Here is a 22,105-nt window from a genome sequence, read left to right as displayed (position 1 = left end):
AACCTCCTCCTGACAAAAGGCCCAGGACTGAACCCCCTGAACCTCTCTCCTCTGACTACTCCTCGGATGGATCTGATTTGTCAGACCATCACGAAGGGCCATACTCACCTTATGAGGATTCTGATGCAGAAGACTCTATCCCTTCTGCTTCCCCTCCAGAGGAATTTTCTTTTGGGGAAACTTTACACTCTATGAGGGAACACTTTCAATGGCAGGGTCAGGATTTTTCTGATTCTAGAAAAAGACTAAGGACTTTCTTACACTTGCCACAGCATAGGCCTCTAGCCATACCACCTGTGCTAACTATAGTTGATGATGCATATAATGATGTCAGCTCTGCCCCTGATTCACTTCCTCCGGCCCCTGCCAAACCTGACAGATACTACAGGGTTCCGGATTCCCACTTCCACTTGTATAAGGCCCATGCTGCAGACCCAGAAACTATTTCTCAGGGCCTGAAAGGTGTTGCAGCTGCCACTGCCAAAAACCCACTACCCTCTGAAAGGGAGTCAAGAGCATTAGAGAGATGGGGAAAAAAGGTTTATACATATGCTACTCTTTCTGCCAGGGCTTTAAACTGTCAATTCCATATGATACAGTACCAGGAATATTTGTTAGACCAGCTGAATAAAAAGCTTGCTTCTCCTGAACCTTTAGACTGTAAGGCCCTTCAGGATTTGGTACACAATTTTCAGCAGGTCAGTAATCATTTTTTAAAATGTGGCTATGATGCACTGGAAGCTTCATTTAGATCAGCTATGACTGGGGCGGTAATTCATAGACATGCCTGGCTAAAAGAACAATCCTTGCCGGACCATGTTAAGGCTAAACTCCTAGATGCTCCAATGGAGAAACAAAGTTTATTTGGCTCCCCTGCACAGGAGATCCTAAAGAAAGTGGAAGAAAAAGCAAAATCTGTGCAAACAGTTAAGGATTTTCTGCAGGTCCAACCTCCGAGGTTCAGCAGAAACTGGCCTTCAAAGAATTGGTCCTTTCCAGACAACTCCAAAGCACAGAGGGGCAGGAATAGACACCCAAGAGGCAGAGGTCAATCAAAAGGTGCGTACAGGGGTCGCCAGTGGCAACCTGCCAACCAGAGGAGTACTGCCACAGCTGCAACTACATCCACTTCCACAGGACAAACACAATGACTTGATTCTAACTCCGCCTACAAGGGAATAACTGGAAGCACCCTTGGGCGGAAAATTGGCTTTATTCTCAAACAACTGGCATTACATTACAAAAGACAAATGGACATTGCAAACAATAGACAGAGGATACAGGTTTCATTTCCACACTTTACCAAGGAGTAGTGGAATGCCAAACCTTCCACCAAACCAGAAGCCAGAGGCTTTAAGACAAATCAACAATTTACTTCAGATGAAAGCAATAGAAAGGGTACCATCTACGGAACAAGGCCAAGGGTTTTACTCCAGGCTATTCCTTGTACCAAGAAAAGAAACTCAATGGAGGCCTATTCTCGACTTGTCCGGCAGCACTGGTATCCGCTGCTGAGAAGCATGTCTCAGACGAACTCATGGCCTCTACCCCTATGGCCTCTACTTCTAACGCAGAGCAACTTCAAGACACTGCATCCAAACTTGAAAACACTGCAACTGACTGCCTAGAAAATTGCCTAAAACAAAGCCAAACTGTCTTATCTCAAATGGTCAAGGACATAATCCTGGAGGCTCGAAGACCCTCCACAAGAAAGACATACTCAGCTAAATGGAAGAGATTCCTCATTTGGAGCGCTTCAAATGGTACAAATGTCACACTGGCAAACCTAGCACACATCCTAGAATACTTAGCAGAACTGTTCCACAATGGCCTGTCATATTCTTCCATTAAGATCCATGCTTCAGCAATTTCAGCAGAATACAACATGGATCCTCCTATCTTCTCTCACCCTCTCCTCAGGTAATTTTTAAGAGGGATCAAAAATGTAAAACCTCCAAGAAAACCCCCTCTTCCTGCATGGGATCTCAATTTTGTGCTGGAAAAAATTAACTCTACCTCCCTTTGAACCAGCAGCATCAGCAGACTTACAGTTCTTATCTTGGAAAACTGCTTTCCTTCTAGCAATCACTTCAGCAAGAAGAGTATCCGAGTTACAGGCGCTAATGGCAGTGCAGCCTTTCCTTATTTTTCACTAGGATAGAGTGTCTCTGAGAACCAATCCTACTTTCATGCCAAAGGTGGTATCCAGGGTATCCTTGAACCAAGCTATTCATTTGCCTACGTTCTTCCCTAACCCACAGAACAGGGGGGAAAAACTACTGCACACCTTGGATGTACACAGACAACTACGCTACTATCTGGACAGAACTAAAACCAGCAGAAAAACTGACCAACTTCTGGTAGCATATGCAGCTGGAGTGCAAGGAAAAGCAATTTCCAAACAGACAATCTCTAAATGGATAGGAAATTGCATTCATTTCTGCTACTCTTTTCATGGAAAGACAGCTCCTGAAAATATCAGGCCTCACTCCACAAGAGCCACAGCCACCACTACAGCTTTCCTACGAGGGGTGGCTACCAAAGACATTTTAGAAGCTGCTACTTGGAGCTCCGTGCATACCTTTGCCAAGCATTACAATCTACCTTTATACTCCAGATCCCGAGCAGGTTTTGCAACTGCAGTTTTACAGGGGATCATAACTACACCATCATTATCTTAGTGCCTCCTCCCCCAGTTTGGCTATGGTATTCTACCCATATGTTATGACTGCAGATGCATCCTTGAAGGACATAGTATAGTTTTGTACCTACCATAAATGTAGATGTCCGATAGGTATGCATCTGCAGTCAGGATTACCCACCCGCCTTCCCCTCTGTGGTATATAGTTTTACTCTGTTTGGAATTTTCAATTTTTATCCAAATTTAGACTTTCTAGAGGGCACCTGGCATCTGGGGCAAGAAACACTGAGAAAAATGGTGTCGGCTGATGCCTTTATACCCCAGCAGCTGTGACATCGGGGAAGATGCGACATCAGCCGAGGCCAGACCCAGACTTTGGAATCCGGCCGACCGAAGGGCTGCCTGAGGCAGGACAACCCATATGTTATGACTGCAGATGCATACCTATCAGACATCTACATTTATGGTAGGTACAAAACTGTATTTTCATCATGTTACACTGCTGCAGTCATTACACTTGGGTTTTCCTGCTGTCAGGCAGTTCCCCAGTCGGCCTGAGTTCCAAAGTCTTGGTCCGGCGTCGGTTGCTGTCACCTCCTCCCTGACATCAGTGCGACACGGGTATATAAGATGCAGCCGACGCCATTTTCTCCAGTCTTTCTTGCCGCGCGGTGCCCAAAGCAAAAGCAGTTCGCAAGTGCCGGTCGGCCGACTCCTGAGATTTTCATTCCGAATCCAGAACCGAAGTCTTCTACAAAGCTAAGTACCCCATTGGGGAAACTTTTTCTTGCCTCAGACCGATGACAGTAAAAGTTAATAACTGTATTTCTTGTGGGAAGCAAATACCTCATAAGGATTTCCATTCTTATTGTATCCCATGCCTAGGCCCAGACCACAACATCACTGGTTGCCGGTTTTGTGCTAGGTTTAATAAGCGCACTATTAAATGTCGGTTTGATTTTACCCGACATTATTTTGGCAGAAAATTCAATTGTACCATGCTGTTGGAACTTCCGACGACTGGAATACATAAAAAGCACAAAGACAAGGATAGCCATCCGCGGCCCAAAACTGACGACAAAGCCTCTTCTAGGCCAGTCGCCAGTTCTCTGGTTTTCAGCAAGGCGCCTTCCCAGCCCCTGATGACCACTTCTGTAGAACCACAGGCCGCCTCTGACTCCCACATGGAGATGGCTGGGCTTTCGGATGCACAAGTTATTCAGACTACCGAAACTACCCCTTCAGAGGGATCTGGAGTAGTTGGAGCTACCCGCAGCCTCGGAGGGTGTTTTCAGACCTACCCAGTTAAGCATTAAATCTTCTGCTAAGTCTAAACCTGCTTTAAAAACAAAGAAACAAATACAGCATTCTCCAGGACAGGCCTCCATGCCTAAGAAACAAATGCTCAAAATGGCCGAAGACCTATTCACTCTGATCAGGGGTTCCCATCCCTCTCCTGATAAAAGGCCTAGACTGGATGCAGACTATGACTCATCTGACCAGGTATCCATCTCTTCAGATTCATCCTCAGACCTGGGATACTCCTTACCCCCCTTATGAGGATTCTGATGCTGAGGAATCAATTCCATCAGCCTCTCCGCCTGAGGACTACTCATTTGGTGAAACCTTACATACCATGAGGGAGCATTTCCATTGGGAAGGCCAGGATTACTCAGAATCCAAGAAAAGGCTCAGAGACTTCCTTTTATTACCTCAACACAGACCCCTTGCTATTCCGCCAGTGTTAGATATAGTGGATGATGTGTATACTGAATCCAGCTTAAATCCTGATTCTTTACCTCCAGCCCCAGTTAAGCCTGACAGATACTACAGAGTCCCTGACTCACACACATTTCTTTATCAAAGCCCTGTTGCCGACCCTGAAACTATTTCTCAGGGACCCAAAGGGGTTAAGGCCTCATCAGCAAAGAATCCAGTCCCCTCCTTGACAGAGATTCCAGAGCATTGGACAGATGGGGGAAGAAAGTATATACGTCTGCAACTTTAGCAACGAGGGCCTTAAATTGCCAGTTTTACATGTTAAAATATCAGCAGTTTTTGATGTCTCACTTGAAACAAAAAATGCTTCCAGATTCAGATCCTCCTAATTTAAAGGAAATGCAGGATTTATTGCATGCAGCTGAACAAGTGGGGAAACGCACTTTGCAATGTGGTTTTGATTCTTTAGAGGCCTCCTGTAGAGCAGCTGTTACAGGTTCTGTCATTAGAAGACATGCTTGGTTAAAAGAACATACGTTACCAGATCATATTAAAGCCAAACTATTGGATGCATCTTTACAGCAGGATGTGTTATTTGGTGTTAAGGCAGAAGAGGTATTAAAGAAAATGGGAGGATAAGGCAAAATCTATGCAAACGGTGAAGGATTTCTTACAGGTTCAGCCTCCTCGATTTAGCAGAAATTGGCCAACAAAGAATTGGTCCTTTCCAGCTTCAGACAGACCCCAAAGGGGCAGATCCAGATGTCCAAGAGGCAGAGGTCAACCACAAGGTCCCTACAGGCCTCAACAATGGGGTGCATCAGGCCAGGAAGAAGGGGAAGACAGGCCACAACCTTATAAAAAACAGCCCCAGTGACTTCCCACTTCAGCTGCCAAACAGCTTTCTCGGCAGCCCCCTTGGGAGGAAAACTGGCACTTTTCTATCACAATTGGCATATGATCACCAAAGACAAATGGGTTCTCAACATTGTATCTCAAGGTTACAGGTTCCACTTTCACACTCTGCCAAGGTTAAAAGGAATGCCAAACCTGCCACCAAATCAATGGGCAGAGGCTCAAAAACAAATTACAGCACTCATGGACATGAGAGCTATTCAAAAGGTACCACCACAGGAGCAAGGACAAGGATTTTACTCAAGACTCTTTCTGGTTCCCAGAAAGGACAAAGCCTAGAGGCCCATTCTGGATCTTTCTTCTCTAAACACTTACCTGGATGTTCCGAAATTCAAAATGTTGACACTACAACAGCTTCTTCCCATGCTGGGCAAGAAAGCTTGGCTCGTAACATTGGACCTCAATGAGGCATACCTGCATGTCCCTATCAGACAAAACTGCAGAAGATACCTCAGATTTTTAGCTGGTTCAATGCACTATCAATTCTCTGCACTGCTCTTTGGCTTATCTACTGCGCCCAGGGTCTTCACAAAGTGCCTGGCACCAGTAATTGCATTTTGCAGACAAAAAGGAATTCAACTTTATCCGTACCTGGACAACTGCCTGATTCAAGCAGAGAGCAAGGAGCTTCTACAGCATCTGGCATTTGTAAAACAGTTATTAAGTTGCCTAGGGTACACAGTAAACGAAAAGAAATCAAAACTAGTGCCCTCACAAGAGAGAGAATATTCCTGGGTGTCAGCTTGAATACAAAGGCACAGATGGCTTATCTCACGCCAGACAAGCAAGGACATCTGACTCAATATTTTCAATTGATGGCAACAAGAACCCAACTCCCTGCAAGAAAAATTCTGCAGGCCTTGGGTTACATGGCATCTTGCATACTACTAATTCCATATGCCAGGCTGCATATGAGGAAACTACAATGGTACCTAAAGAGTGTCTAGTCTCAACACTGTCAAAGTTTGGAAACAGTTATACCACTAATTCCTTGCCTGCAACAGGAGTTTCGATGGTGGGCTCAAGCTTGTCACCTCAACAAGGGACAGCCTTTTACTCAACCCACAGCCAAGCAAACACTGACAACAGATGCATTGGATTACACCTGGGGAGCACATATGGCAGGAAAATGTATTCAGGGCAGGTGGCCCACAGAACAAAGGCATCTTCACATCAATCAAAAAAGAGATGCTAGCTGTACAAAATGCCCTAATAGCTTTCAAGGACCTGCTACATCCAGGACAATTGCTATTAAAGACAGACAACACCACAGGTATGTGGTACATAAACAAGCAAGGGGGCACTCACTCTTATCCACTCTGCAGACAAGCCATGACCTTGTGGAACACAGCTCTAAACTATCAGGTTCATCTGCAAGCACAACTCCTGCCAGGAGAGAAAAACACACTGGTAGACGACTTAAGCAGAAACATCATGGATCCCCACGAATGGGAGTTGAATCCACAAATATTCAGAATGATAACACAGAAATGGTGGAGCCCGGACATAGATCTGTTTGCATCCCCAATGAACTGCCAGCTACAGAAATTCTGCACAAGGACTTACCATCCACAAGCATGGAAAGTGGATGCCCTTTCATTCAGCTGGAAAAACCTACAAGTATATGCTTTCCCACCGCTGCCTCTCCTTCCAAAGGTACTCATCAAAGCCAGGCAGGAAGAGCCAAAGATGATCCTGATTGCACCAGACTGGCCACGCCAGCACTGGTACCCAATCTTGAAGAACTTAGCACAAGGACCACCCTGGATTTTGCCCAAATACCACATCTGCTGACTTGGCACAACAATCAGATGCTTCACAGCCAGCTAAAGACTTTAAACCTGACGGCATGGAAGATTACCTAGTCAAGCAAACAATGCCTCTCTCCAAAGCTGTTATGGATGTCATTCTGGAGGCCAGAAGGCCTAGTACCAGGAAAGCCTATTCGGATAAATGGAAGAGATTCTGTGCCTGGAACCAGGCTCACAGCCTTGACCCTCTTGTCCCAAATATTCCTCAGATACTACAATATTTAACTGAGATGCTGGACAAAGGCCTCTCCTTTTCATCCATCAAGATCCACACCTCTGCCATCTCTGCTCATTACAACACGGATCCACCAATTTTCTCTAATCCTTTGCTAAAACAGTATCTCAGAAGGGCTAAGAAAATAAGACCGCCCTGTAGAGCACCTACTCCAACTTGGGACCTCAACTTCATGTTTTGAAAAATTAACTTTACCTCCTTTTGAGCCAGCAAACACAGCAGATTTAAAATATATCTCTTGGAAAACTGCTCTACTCCTGGCAATAACATCAACACGAAGAGTTTCATACAGGCACTAATGGCAGTGGAACCATTTATCATTTTCCACCAAGACAGGGTGTCTTTAAGAACTAACCCTACTTTTATGCCAAAGGTGGAATCAAGTGTGGCTCTCAACCAAACTATCCACTTGCCAACTTTTTATCCAAATCCACAGAATAAAGGGGAGAGACCTACTGCATTCTTTGGACATACACAGGCAGTTATGCTTCTACTTGGACAAAACCAAAGCTCTCAGAAAATCTGAGCAATTACTGGTAGCATATGCTGCAGGAGCACAGGGAAAAGCCATTTCAAAACAGACCATTTCAAAATGGATAGTACACTGTATACGTTTCTGCTATACACACCATGGAAAACCTGTACCTAACAGCATTAGGTCTCACTCCACCAGTGCAACAGTCACTTCAACTGCCTACCTCAGAGGAGTACCTACCAAGGACATTTTGGAAGCAGCAACTTGGAATTCTGTACATACCTTCACCAAGCACTACCGTCTGCCTCTATACTCTAAATCCAGAGCTGGCTTCATCACTGCAGTGCTGCAGGGCCTTATAGCCACCCCTAATGCCTTATAGTACCAGCCACCCTACCTCAGATTTGGGATTCTACCCAAGTGTAATGACTGCAGCAGTGTAACATGATGAACATAGTACAGTTTTGTACCTACCATAAATGTAGATGTTCGAGTGTATACACTGCTGCAGTCCAGGTTACCCTCCCTCCATCCCATCTTACTTGCTGGTACGTACCTATGTCTTCTACCCTCTACTACCTATGGGGAGTATTTGCTGGTATCTGAAAGTTGCTGATTGCTTTACTTATGTATGTTTTATTAGCAATTGGAATAGCCTACCTTTTTGGGGGCACCTGACATCTGGGGCAAGAAAAACCTGAAGAAAATGGCGTCGGCTGCATCTTATATACCTCTGTCACACTGACGTCAGGGAGGAGGTGACAGCAACCGACGCTGGACCAAGTCTTTGGAACTCAGGCCGACTGGGGAACCGCCTGACGGCCGGATAACCCAAGTGTAATGATTGCAGCAGTGTATTCACTCGAACATCTACATTTATGTTAGGTACAAAACTGTACTTTCATTTGACAGCCCTACTTCAGACTACTGGCCGCAAAGACCCAGCTATCTGCAAGGAAAATACTGCAAGCCCTGGGGTTCATGGCCTCCTACATTCTACTAATTCCATATGCAAGACTGCATATGAGGAAACTACAATGGTATCTAAAAAGCCTATGGTGTCAACATTCTCTGGATCTAGAATCAATGATTCCTATCATACCTTGTCTACAGACAGAGTTCCTGTGGTGGGCAGAGGCCTGCCACCAAAACAAGGGACTGCCATTCACTCTACCCCCTGCCACCCAAACCCAAACTACAGACTCAACAGACTATGCATGGGGGGCTCACTTGGTAGGGAAGTGCATTCAGGGCAAATGGAACCCAAGTCAAATGCACCTACATATCAATCAAAAAGAAATGTTAGCTGAGCAGAATGCTCTGACAGCCTTCAAGGACCACATTCTTCCAGGAAAACTATTGGTAAAGATGGATAACACCACTGTTATGTGGTACATAAACAAGCAGGGAGGAACCCACTCATATCCTCTCTGTAGACTAGCCATGGCTCTGTGGAACACAGCCGTGAGCTACCAAGTGCACCTGGAGGCTCAATTCCTGACAGCCAAATACGCTGACAGACCTAAGCAGAAATCTCATTGACCCACATGAGTGCAAACTGGAACCAAAGATATTCAACATGTTGAGAAACAAATGGGGGGAGCCCATTGATGGACCTGTTTGCTTCCCCCCAAAACTACCAATTGGACAAATTCTGCACAAGCACTCCCCACAAACAAGCTTGGAAAGTGGATGCCCTGTCCTTCACCTGGAAAAACCTAACAGTTTATGCCTTTCCCCCTCTGCCTCTCCTCTCCAAGGTACTACTAAAGATCAAATGGGACAAACCAAGGACAATACTGATTGCGCCAGACTGGCAACACCAACACCGGAACCCCCTCTTGAGCAGTGTGTCACTGCTGGCACCTTGACACCTGCCTCAGACCCCTGCCCTGCTGTCCCAGCAGGAGGGCCACATTCTGCACCCACAGCTTCAAACCCTGAACCTGGCAGCCTGTCTAATTACCTGATCTCTCCATTACCATCCCTCAGTAAACAAGTGATGAATGTCATTCTGGAGGCAAGCAGGCCTAGTACTAGAAAATCCTATGCTGAAAAATGGAAAGGATTCTGTGCCTGGAAACAAACTCGGGATGGGCACAGCAGCACCCAATTTACCTCAGATTCTTCAATACTTAACTGAGATGCTTGACAAGGACCTTTACTTTTCCTCCATCAAAATTCATGCTTCAGCCATTTCAGCTCATTACAATACAGAACCACCCATCTTCTCTCATCCACTGCTGAAGCAGTTCCTCAGAGGGACCAAAAACTTAAGACCACCCAGGAGAGCCCCTACTCCAGCCTGGGACCTTAACTTTGTATTGGAAAAGCTCACTCTACCTCCCATTGAACCAGCTGCAAATGCAGAGTTGAAATTCCTTTCTTGGAAAACAGCCTTCGTTCTAGCCATCACTTCAGCAAGAAGGGTGTCTGAATTACAGGCTCTCATGGCAGTGGAGCCTTTCATCATCTTTCATGCGGACAGGATGTCCCTCAGGACCAATCCCTACTTCATGCCCAAGGTGGTATCCAGTGTGGCCCTTAATCAGTCCATTCATTTGCCAACCATCTTTTCTAATCCACAGAACAAAGGGGAATGAATACTGCACTCCTTGGACATGCACAGACAACTTAGATTTTACTTGGACAGGACTAAACCTCTCAGGAAATCTGAACAGCTGCTGGTTGCATTTGCTGCAGGGGCAGTGGGGAAGGCCATTTCAAAGCAAACCATTTCTAGGTGGATAGGCCACTGCATTCATTTCTGCTATAAGCACCATGGAAAACCTACTCCACAGAGGATAAGACCACATTCTACCAGGGCTGCATCTACCTCTACAGCCTTTCTCAGAGGTGTCCCTTCCAGGGACATCCTAGAAGCTGCTACTTGGCGTTCTGTACAATACTTTCACCAAGCATTACCACTTGCCAGTTTTTTCTAAATCCAGAGCTGGCTTTGCCACTGTAGTCTTGCAGGGCCTTATAGCTTGTCCTAATGCTATCTAATGACCTCCTCCCATTCTTAGCTTTGGGAATCTACCCAAATGTGATGACTGTAACAGTGAAATACAAAGAACATAGTACAGATGCTCTTCGTATTTCACTGTTGCAGTGATTACATTTCGGTAATCTGCTGGCAGGTTGCCCTCAGGCGGCCTGAATAACAAAGTCTTGGGTCCTGCGTCAGTTGCTGTCTCCTCTTCCATGACGTTAGGTCGTCAGGGGTATAAAACATGCAGCCGATGCCATTTTATTCAGTCTTTCTTTCTGCGCGGTGCCTGAAGCAGTTTGCAAGTGCTGGTCAACCAACTCCTGAAATTTTCACATTCGAGTTTCAGAACTGAAGTCTTCAAACTAAAGCTAAGTACCCTGTTGGGGAAACTTTTTCTTGCTCCTTACCAATGGGTGCAAGCTTGAATACAACTGCCCAGATGGCTTACCTTACGTCAGACAAACAAAGGCAACTGACAACATACTGAAAACAAATGGCAACAAAAACCCAGTTATCTGCAAGACAAAGTCTGCAGGCTTTGGGGTTCATGGCATCCTGCATTCTACTAATTCCATATGTGAGACTGCATATGAGGAAACTTCAATGGTACCTAAAAAGTTTATGGAGTCAACATTGTCACAGTCTGGAAACAATGATTACTCTCATTCCCTGCTTGCAACAGGAGTTTCTTTGGTGGGCAGAGACATGTCACCAAAACAAGAGACTGTCATTCACTCTACCCACTGCCACCCAAACCCTAACTACAGATGCATCAGACTATGCTTCGGGGGCCCACCTGGCAGGGAGATGCATTCAGGGCAAATGGAGCCTAAAAGAAATGCATCTGCATGTCAACCAGAAAGAGATGCTAGCTGTTCAGAATGCTCTGACAGCCTTCAAGGACTTACTTCATCAAGGACAACTACTGATAGACGGACAACTACTGATAGACGGACAAAGAGACACCTCATCTACTGTCTCAGCAGAACAATCAAATTCTGCACACTCAGCTCCAAACTCTGAATCTTGCAGCATGGCTGATCACTTATTCAAACACCACCACTCAGTAAATCTGTGATGGTTGTCATTTTGGAAGTCAGAAGGCCTAGTACTAGAAAATCTTATGCTAATAAATGGAAGAAATTCTGTGCTTGGAACCAAGCAGAAGGAACAGGCGCAGCAAAGCCCAATATTCCTCAGATTTTACAATATTTGACTGAGATGCTTATCAAGGGCTTATCTTTTTCTTCAATAAAAATCCATGCCTCTGCCATCTCGGCTCATTACAACACAGAGCCTCCCCTCTTTTCTCATCCTCTGCTTAAACAGTATCTTAGAGGGGCCAAAAATTTAAGGGCTCCCAGAAGATCACCAGCTCCTGCATGGGAACTCAATTTTGTGCTGGAGAAACTCACCCTGCCTCCTTTTGAACCAGCAGCTACTGCGGATATAAAATTTCTATCTTGAAAAACAGCTTTTCTCTTGGCAGTCACTTCAGCAAGAAGGGTTTCAGAACTACAGGCTCTCATGGCTGTGGAGCCATTTATTACATTTTACCCAGACAGGATGTCCCTCAGGACAAATCCTCCTTTTATGCCTAAGTTGGTATCCAGTGAGGCTCTTAACCAGACGATTCACCTGCCAACATTTTACCCAAATCCACAGAACAAGGGGGAGCGGATTCTGCATTCATTGGACATACACAGACAATTAAGATTCTACTTAAACAGGACCAAATCTCTTAGAAAGTCTGAGCAACTACTGGTAGTATTTGCTGCAGGGTCAGAGGGGAAGGTTATATAAAAGCAGACTATTTCTAAGTGGATAAGCCACTGCATTAGTTTCTGCTACTTGCACTATGGTAAACCTGTGCCCAAGGGGATCAGGTCACATTCCACCAGGGCTGCCTCTACCTCAGCAGCTTTTCTCTGAGGGGTTCCAACCAAAGACATTCTAGAGGCTGCTACTTGGAGCTCTGTTCATACCTTCACAAAGCATCATTTGCCTTTCTTCTCCAAATCCAGGGCAGGCTTTGCCACTGCAGTTCTGCAGGGCCTTATAGCCGCTCTTAATGCTGTTTAGTTCAATCCTCCCTTCCATAGCTTTGGGATTCTACCCAAATGTAATGACTGCAACAGTGAAACATGAAGAACATAGTACAGTTGTGTACACTTAACCATAAATGTAGATGTTTGAGTGTATTCACTGTTGCAGTCTGGGTTAACCACCCGCCATCCCCCTTTTCTATACCTTTCCTTTCCTTCGCTATATACTAAAGCCTTTGTGGTGTATTTGCTTTTAGATGAAGATAAAGTTTATGTTGCTAAAAGTGCATTTACAAATAAGCAACAATGCTCTGGTATATATATATATATTTTTTTTTTGCTCCCCAATTGGGGGGCACCTGACAGCTGGGGCAAAACCAAACTGAATAAAATGGCGTCTGCTGCATGTTTTATACCCCCTGACATCCTGACGTCATGGAAGAGGAGACAGCAACCGACGTGACAACCTGACGTCATGGAAGAGGAAACAGCAACCGACGCAGGACCCAAGACTTTGTTATTCAGGCCAACTGAGGGCAACCTGCCAGCAGATTACCAAAATGTAATGACTGCAACAGTGAATACACTCGAACATCTGCATTTATGGTAAGTGCACACAACTGTACTTTGTTTACACTTACCATAAATGTAGATGTTCAAGTGTATTCACTGTTGCAGTCCTGGTTTCCCTCCCTCCAGCCCCCTGACTTCTATTGACAATACCTCTGTTCTTGTTTACTATGCTTAAAGCTTTTTGGTGTATTTGCTTTTTTGTTGGAGGTGTAACCTTGTATATAATTGCTTCACATTTTGGAGGCACCTGACATCTGGGGCAAGAAAAACTGATGTAATGGCATCGGCTGCATGCTTTATACCCCTGACTACCTGACGTCATGGAAGATGAGACAGCAACCGACGCAGGACCCAAGACTTTGATAATCAGGCCAACTGAGGGCTACTGCAAGCAGATAACCCAAATGTGATGACTGCAACAGTGAATACACTTGAACATCTACATTTATGGTAAGTGTACACAGATGTACTTTTTAACCTGTACAGCAGTAATACTGGGTGCCTGGCAGTTTACTGGTATTGTGATTGGTTCTTTGGGGGGGGGGGGTTAAAGTTGGCACTGAATCTGCCGGCCAGCATATTGGCAATATCTGTTGACTTGGTATAGGAGGTAAAATTGTGCAGTAGCTCCGAGCAAATCTGGGTATAGCCGTGGAGATTCTTTACACAACTATAGAAGGTCTTGTGGTTGGCTGTCTTTACTATCTGCTACAATTCTGTTTTCATAGCTAGCTTTAGAGGATTTGATGAGGATCTCAACTTTTTGTTGAGGCTGATAAGGGAGTTTTTCCAGTCTTGGGACTTCACCTTTTTTTGCATCAGTTTCATCCTTCTGTTGTAGAGTTTGTTTATGGCAAGAGACCACCAGATTGTCTTCCTTTTTTCCAGAAAACTAGCAGTTTAATATTATGCTCATAAGTGTGTTTTTATTTTTGGTATAGAACGATAGTGTGCACACATTCTGGCTCATTTGCTGATCATTTTAGATGAGACCCATCTCAAAGTGGTATTAAGTATATGGAGTGCATGTGTACCATTACCACAACATTGTACATGCATGCCATTACCACAACATTGTGCATGCATGCCATTACCACGACATTGTACATGCGTGCCATTACCACAACATTATACATGCGTGCCATTACCACAACATTGTACATGCATGCCATTACCACAACATTGTACATGTGTACCTTTACCACAACATTGTACACATGTACCTTTACCCCACAACATTGTACATGCGTACCATTACCAGAGCATTGTTGCTTATTTGTATTATACTTAACCCCTTTCTTTTCCTTCTCACCCTCATGTTCAGTAGGGATGATTGTAGCTGGACTGGTTGGTAAAGGTATATGGTTTCCTGTCCTTCTAGTGTTAGAAGTGGCATGTAGATGATGTCATAGTTGAATTTAATCCCAAAATTATATGCAGGCTTTTCCGCAAACCAAGTACATCATTATCTTCAACAGTGGCCATCTTCAGTCGTATTGATGGATCTATTTTAGAACACCGAAGTCTTAAAACTTTGAATGTTTTGATATCGACCCCTATTCAGAGAAAGCTTAAAATATCGAACATGCAGAACAGCAAATTTTTTCCCAGGGAAAAAATTTGCTGTTCCAAAATACATACACACACTGCACAAGCACACCAAAAAAACAGCAATCCGCACACACACACACACACACACACACACACACACACACACACACACACACACACACACACACACTCAAAATCCTACATCTAACCCTACACTAAACTGTACATACACTACTATCTATTCACTTACCTTAACCCAAACCCTAATCCTAATGTCCGTCACTATCGCACACTCACCTCTCCTGCACCCTAACCCTAACTCACCTTACCCTCACGTCCACACAATTGCACACTTACCTGAACCCGTCCCGTAACTTTCCACCACAGTGCTGAAAATAGCAAAGCGACAGAAACGGCCAAGCGACTTCTTTCCCTAGGAAAAAATGTGGTGTTCTGCAGCTTCGCTAATTTCAATGTTCGTGAATAGGGTTCGATATTAGAACATTCAAAGTTTCAAGACTTCGATGTTCTAATATAGACCTGTATTGACTGTAATTTTATTTACTGCCAAATTATGCCATTTATTCAGTATGTATTTATTGGCATGTATTAATTTCTTTGTCATTTTAAACTTGGTAAATGAGTAGGTGAACTTATCTAGAGAAGGTTGATTTTCATCTCTATCATGTATTACAATACAGTAAAGGGAAAACTACATTTAAAATATTACTGTTGGGATCTTATTTTTAACCTAATCCTGTATGTATTTAATTGCTAGGCCTGATGGGTGAGGCATAGCAAATTGATATAAGGAAATGGCTGGACACACAAGTCTGTGAGCTCCTGCAAAATAAGAAAGGGGGAGGAGGTGGTACCTGAAATACCAGAAGAAGCTGCATTCTGAGGTCAGTCTTGAATAATGTCATTTCACAGACTAGATTGATTGTTTTGTTTGGGGGACAATTATTGTGCAACAAGTAAAGAATTTTGAAGGTGGTAAGAATATTAGAGGATCTAAAAAAAAAAAAAAACAATTTGGTGGAATTATTTGCATGCAGATATAAATTCATGAAAGATATGTCTAATCTTGCCCCTTAGATACACAAATGAAAAGTTGCAATACCAGATGGTTATAAAGTTACTTAATGCTATTAAAAACAGCTGTGAAGTGGAGGGTTATCATTGTGTCTCAGTGTAGTACTTGTTAGGCAAGCTAGTAGACCTTTGTAGGTCACCCAGCTGTAGCATGAGGTGTATGTCATGATTAGAAGAGAGTTTGTCCAGTTCTAGAAAACCACCGTGTGTCTAGAAATAGTGGATATAGTCCAGACAAGGAGAAAAAATACTGAAAAGATTGTCACTTCAGGAATTTCTGAAGGGTATTCATGAGCTGATGCTGTAGAATGTATTACAAATGTTTAAACATTTTCTGAACAGAGTAAGAAAAGCAAACCTCTTGCTTTTGTAAGGTATTTTAGTGCCAGTCAAACAGCTTTGGGATGGTGCTTGTTTGAGCATGTATCTTTTAAATACATTAACAATCTGCATCAATATAAATGCTGTTTATTTTGTACAGTATATTTTTCTTACTGCCTTGTGTGTGTTATAAATGTTGCGGAAGAAGTGAACTCTGTCTTAACAGTATGTTTACCTGCCGTTCCATAGTACCTAACATCTGTATCTGGGATTAACACAGCTGGCATCTGTAGTAGCTGACAAAACTGACACAGATGTCACAAAGGCGTATCCAGTCCAGTGAGAAAAACAGACACTGTTACAAAAATTCTGTACTGTTCTCCAGAATGTCCTTCAGCAAAGCTCTTTAAATTTTATCATTAATTATAGTCATTAAATTGGGCAAATTTGCAAGAAGTCCAGTAAGTAAAGTTTTAAGTTTTGTCTTAAGAATAAAGTCCAATAAGACAAATCTTAACTTTGTTTTTCTGCTAGAAGCTCATGTAAAACTTGATTAGCTTTACTGATTGTAATTCCGCTTCCTACCTGTTATCCAAAAATGATTTTTATAAATGCTTCATGACACCAAAAATGCATCTGCAGATAAACGTTCTACTTCTCTTCCTGACGCATACAAAGTCCAACCCTCCTTCCTCCAAGTCCAAGTATTTGCAGGAGTAACAACATATGAAGATTGTAATCAGTTCCTTCTGATTATTGTAATTCGTGATTGAGTGCTTTCTACCATGGATGAGCCTTGGAAGAGTCAGTTACATCTCTTAGCGTGTTACTTATGATAAGTTCATAGGTAAATACTAGGCAGTCAGACTGTTGCATGCCTAGCCAATTATCAGACAATGATCAAAGATGAGTCAAACCCTTGTGTCTGCAGGGTAAGCACCTTAACCATTATACTAACCCCCAAACCCCAGTCTGTGACTAAGATCGTGTGCTGTGTTGTTTTCCATTGGGGTGCCAGGCAACACGTATTTGGGCTGCTCTTCTGTGCTAGTACAGGTGGTGCTTACTCCTGAATTAATACCCCTAGATGAGGAAAAAAGGTATGTTGGTAAACAAAATGAAAATGGTCAAAAGTATGAATGATGATTACAAAATTTACAGTAAGAAAGCGAAAAGGGCCTGTGGTGTAACTCCTCTAGCACATAAGAGGATGAGTTTTGTGCACTAGATTTAGGGTTGGCGTTTGACATAATGTTTAACGTGTTTACCTTATAGACACTAAGTACAGGGCTCGAGTCTCACCTCTGGGAAGCATAACTAGGCTTAAAAAGGCCCCTTTGGTGTTGTCAGCCTTGTAATAACCTATGAACCTATAGGACACGCTGTTCACCATCAGTCATATTTTCATATGCAAAGATTGACATGGAACCAGGTGGCGAGGTTAAGAGTAATACATCTGTGGGGTGCTTTTGAAACAATTTTGTCAAAGTTGAAAGGATTTATGTATTCCTTCTTTTAACAGTTTATAGACAGAAGTGAAATGCATGTAAATGTATGTGTTAATGGTAAATTACTGGTTATGGTGGTGGGAAAGATTGCATTATGTTACCAGATTTCTGTGGTGTTGTATTCTGACCTTCTTTTTCTTCTGTGTTTAGTAACATCGTTGGGCCACACGATTGCTTGACTTGCATTTCATAACAGATCTAAACTATGTGCCCAACATTTTATCCATACCTTACCAGATCTTATATTGTATTTAATTTACAGAATTAGCTATTATACTATTAATGTAATGTGTAATTGTTTCTCATCAACAATATTACTGAATTAGTGTACTGTGAATTTATATCTCACTGGAATTCTGAAGTTAACATTTCAGCTGTTAATCAGTGGAGCATGTTACAGCTGTTTTTATTTTTTGGTTGTGGTGGTAGGGAGTTGTTCTGTATGGATTTGTGTTATAGACAACTCTCCAGTGCTGATCTGACTGTTACTTTTTATTTTGTGGTATTAGTTATATCAGACTCACAAAATGCTTGGCAGTAAGAAATCCTAGATGACTGGTGATGTCCAGAAGGAGTAAAATGACTTTGTATTATGCGTGTTAAATATGAAAAAATGCTGAATTTGCCCATTACTTGTTGAACAGCCTGCAGGCCCATAAGATGTATTCAGATTAGCACTTGTGTGGAAAACATGCAAGAATATACAATATTTCTGAGGAATGATTAACTTTATAAAGGAATTCTATATAAATGTCTGACAAAAGTGACATACAAAGCAACCAAGTTTTCTAAAGATGTTAAATGTATTTTTTCATGTAGGTTTTTCAGGGCTGTGGAGCACCGACTCCTGCAACAAATAGTCGTGTAAGCCGCTCTGTTTCTGAAGGCTTTAATGCCCGCTTTAGGCTGTATAACCCTGAAGAACGACCAACCACAGCAGCTGGCACAAGTCTAGATAGATTGGTAAGCATAGCAGTACAACTGGTCCTCACTTTATACATTTTTGTGCGTGCACTTTGTTTGATCCATTTACCATTCAGAACACTGTGAATGATTGCAGTATTTTATGTGACACCTTCTGCTGTGATTGATCCTGCTGCTAGCTTTCACCTTTTTCCATGAAGTAATCATTTTATTGTGACCACATACTGTCCATTTGGACAGGAGATGGGGTGATCATCGTTATAGGACCATTGGTGGCCAGTTGCTTGAGGCAGATAGAAGGCAAAGTGTTTGCTTGTTTATTTCTCTACAGGTATGAAACAAGAGTTTATGTGAGCATTTACAAAAAGTGTGACATTTCTCTGTTCCCTTCTCTATAGTCAGCAGGTGTAGCTTATCTAATTAGTGCACAGTTAATGAGCATTTATTTATTTATTTTATTTTACATTTGTTTACCGGGAAAGTCCAACTGGGCACAGGTCTGTTTTCTGCAGACACCCGGGGAAAAAAGCTCCAGATGCAGAGCGTAAGTAGTCTGTCAGTCAGTTATGTTTACATAATGCACTTTGTTATACATAGTAACATGCATACATACCTAGATTTTAACAGTGGAAAAAGCTAGCTATATTTACATGCAGTATTTAGTTTTTGACTTATAGCAGTTTGTATGCGTTTTAAAAATTATGAAAAATTACATATTTAATGTTCTATGTAGATTCACGGGATTTCAAAGCTGAGGATGAGGTAAAAATAAATGTGACAGGTGGGTGAGGGTAAATGAAAGGAGCGAGAAAAAAAGAAAAAGTGTAACGGTGAGGAAATGATGAGCTGAAACAGAGGGAGTTAGTGGTATAATGATTTATCAGGGTACTGTTCAGTACTGCTTCTTGTCCTATGTACCATGAGAGGAGATTAATGTAGAAAAATATACCTTACACCCAGCCCTATGTACCGTGAGAGGGGATTAATGTAGAAAAATATACCTTACACCCAGCCCTACGTACTATGAGAGGAGATTAATGTAGAAAAATATACCTTACACCCAGCCCTATGTACCGTGAGAGGGGATTAATGTAGAAAAATATACCTTACACCCAGCCCTATGTACCATGAAAAATATACCTTACACCCAGCCCTACGTGCCGTGAGAGGAGATTAATGTAGAAAAATATACCTTATACCCAGCCCTACATACCGTGAGAGGAGATTACTGTAGAAAAATATACCTTACACCCAGCCCTACGTACAGTGAGAGGAGATTAATGTAGAAAAATATACCTTACACCCAGCCCTACGTACCGTGAGAGGAGATTAATGTAGAAAAATATACCTTACACCCAGCCCTACGTACTGTGAGAGGAGATTAATGTAGAAAAATATACCTTACACCCAGCCCTATGTACCGTGAGAGGGGATTAATGTAGAAAAATATACCTTACAACCCAGCCCTACGTACTGTGAGAGGAGATTAATGTAGAAAAATATACCTTACACCCAGCCCTATGTACCGTGAGAGGGGATTAATGTAGAAAAATACACCTTACACCCAGCCCCTATGTACCATGAAAAATATACCTTACACCCAGCCCTACGTACAGTGAGAGGAGATTAATGTAGAAAAATATACCTTACACCCAGCCCTACGTACCGTGAGAGGAGATTAATGTAGAAAAATATACCTTACACCCAGCCCTACGTACTGTGAGAGGACATTAATGTAGAAAAATGTACCTTACACCCAGCCCTATGTGCCATGAGAGGAGATTAATGTAGAAAAATATACCTTACACCCAGCCCCGGAAACAGATCATTCAAGGTAAGATGACACTTTATAAAATAATGTCCTTTCCTGGTGATTTATTTGAAGTGATTGTTTTTTCAGTGACGGTTTTATGTAACAGGTAAATGGGAAATCATTTGGTGTTGGGATACATTCTGCTTACTAAGCTTAGGGTCAACATGGACCTGTCTATAACCCATGCAGCTCATTTGTTTTATAGTAAATAGAGAAATGTGTGACTAGCCACTGTAGTCATGACAAAAAAGGTGTATTTTTATTTTCCTTACAAACAAATAAAACTTTAGTGCATGCAACACAGGGGACTGTATTCCCCATGTTGCTGTACCACTGTTACTGCTATCATGTACCCCAGCTGTGTCCAGAACTCATGAGACCAGTTTAGTGCCCAGAGTCCTGACCTTCGCCACTCACTCCTCTTTCCATGGTCATTCTGTAATATCTAAACTATCTGGATGATTGTTTTATTAGATGGGTGCTATCCAGTGGTCTATAATGCATACTGCAAACCCCCTACCCACACACATACTGTATTGGTTGACTCTAGGCTCTGTACATCATATAGAATGTTTTGGAATTTGAGAGGTTTTTTTTCTGGTCATAAAAAGGCTGTTACTAGTCATCAGACTTTGTTCACTGGTTCTGCTCCTGAAAGCTGTTTTCTCCTGTGGTATTTGTATCCAGTGTAAGTTTATATGCATTAGCAGGCTCTTTTTTTCTGTAGACATTACTGAAACTCATGAAATAAGATATTTTATTACACGTAGCACTCATTGGGTTGCTTGTGTACAGTATATGTTGTTGTGACACTTTCCCTATAGGTCAAATGTCATGCACTTGAAATAGTGGAGTTTGACTCTGCCGAGTGACATTGGCTGCAATAGGGGTAAAAACCCATCACAGATACATTTGAACAGCCCTCTGCTACATTTACTTTTATTAGTATTGATTCCCTACGGAGTAGTGGCTTGAGAAGTACTAAGAAGCATTCATTGTTTAATAGGATTGAAAGTGAATGGATTGTTAATTTTGGTGCTACTATGTTACTAGGGTCAGTGCATTGTTTTTTTTTTGCTCAAAATTTTTATTTAATTTTCCATTAACAATAAAGAAAAACAAAATAAGTTTCACAATTTAAATGATAAATTATAACAAACTATGTACAAAATTTACAAAGGCCTCAACAGAAAAATAAAGGAAGGAATAGCAAAATGAAAAATTGTAAACTTTTAAGTAGGTTATATAATATTCAACAATTCTTAAGTCATGTTTGATTAATTAGAAGAAAGTGTGTCCAAATTCATTGTCTTAATAAGAGTGATGACTTTCTCCCAAGGATTATTAGTCCATTTTCTAGGAAAAATTCTTAGTAGTTTAACTTTTATTTCCATTAGTGCTACTTCATCCAGAAGAATCATGAAGTCTTCAAATTTTGGAATGGATGGTGATTTCCACTTTCTTGTAATGCATTATTTTAATGA

General features: G+C 42.3%; 1 protein-coding gene across 2 annotated transcripts in view; it reads left to right on the top strand.

Annotated features, from left to right (window-relative positions):
* The window catches only part of GPC4 (glypican 4), a 1,151,560-nt gene that overhangs the window by 1,040,493 nt on the left and 88,962 nt on the right, over positions 1–22,105 (top strand). For both annotated transcript variants that reach the window (XM_044057505.1, XM_044057506.1), the window contains exon 6: positions 18,704–18,847. In XM_044057505.1, the coding sequence (XP_043913440.1) occupies positions 18,704–18,847 (144 nt within the window). The remainder of the gene's footprint in view (positions 1–18,703; positions 18,848–22,105) is intronic.

This window comes from Protopterus annectens, chromosome 15.part0, assembly GCF_019279795.1.
Source record: "Protopterus annectens isolate FY-2018-M chromosome 15.part0, PAN1.0, whole genome shotgun sequence".
Taxonomy (NCBI): domain Eukaryota; kingdom Metazoa; phylum Chordata; order Ceratodontiformes; family Protopteridae; genus Protopterus; species Protopterus annectens.
Note: the sequence above shows the minus strand (reverse complement) of the source record. Positions and strands in the feature narration are given on the sequence as shown.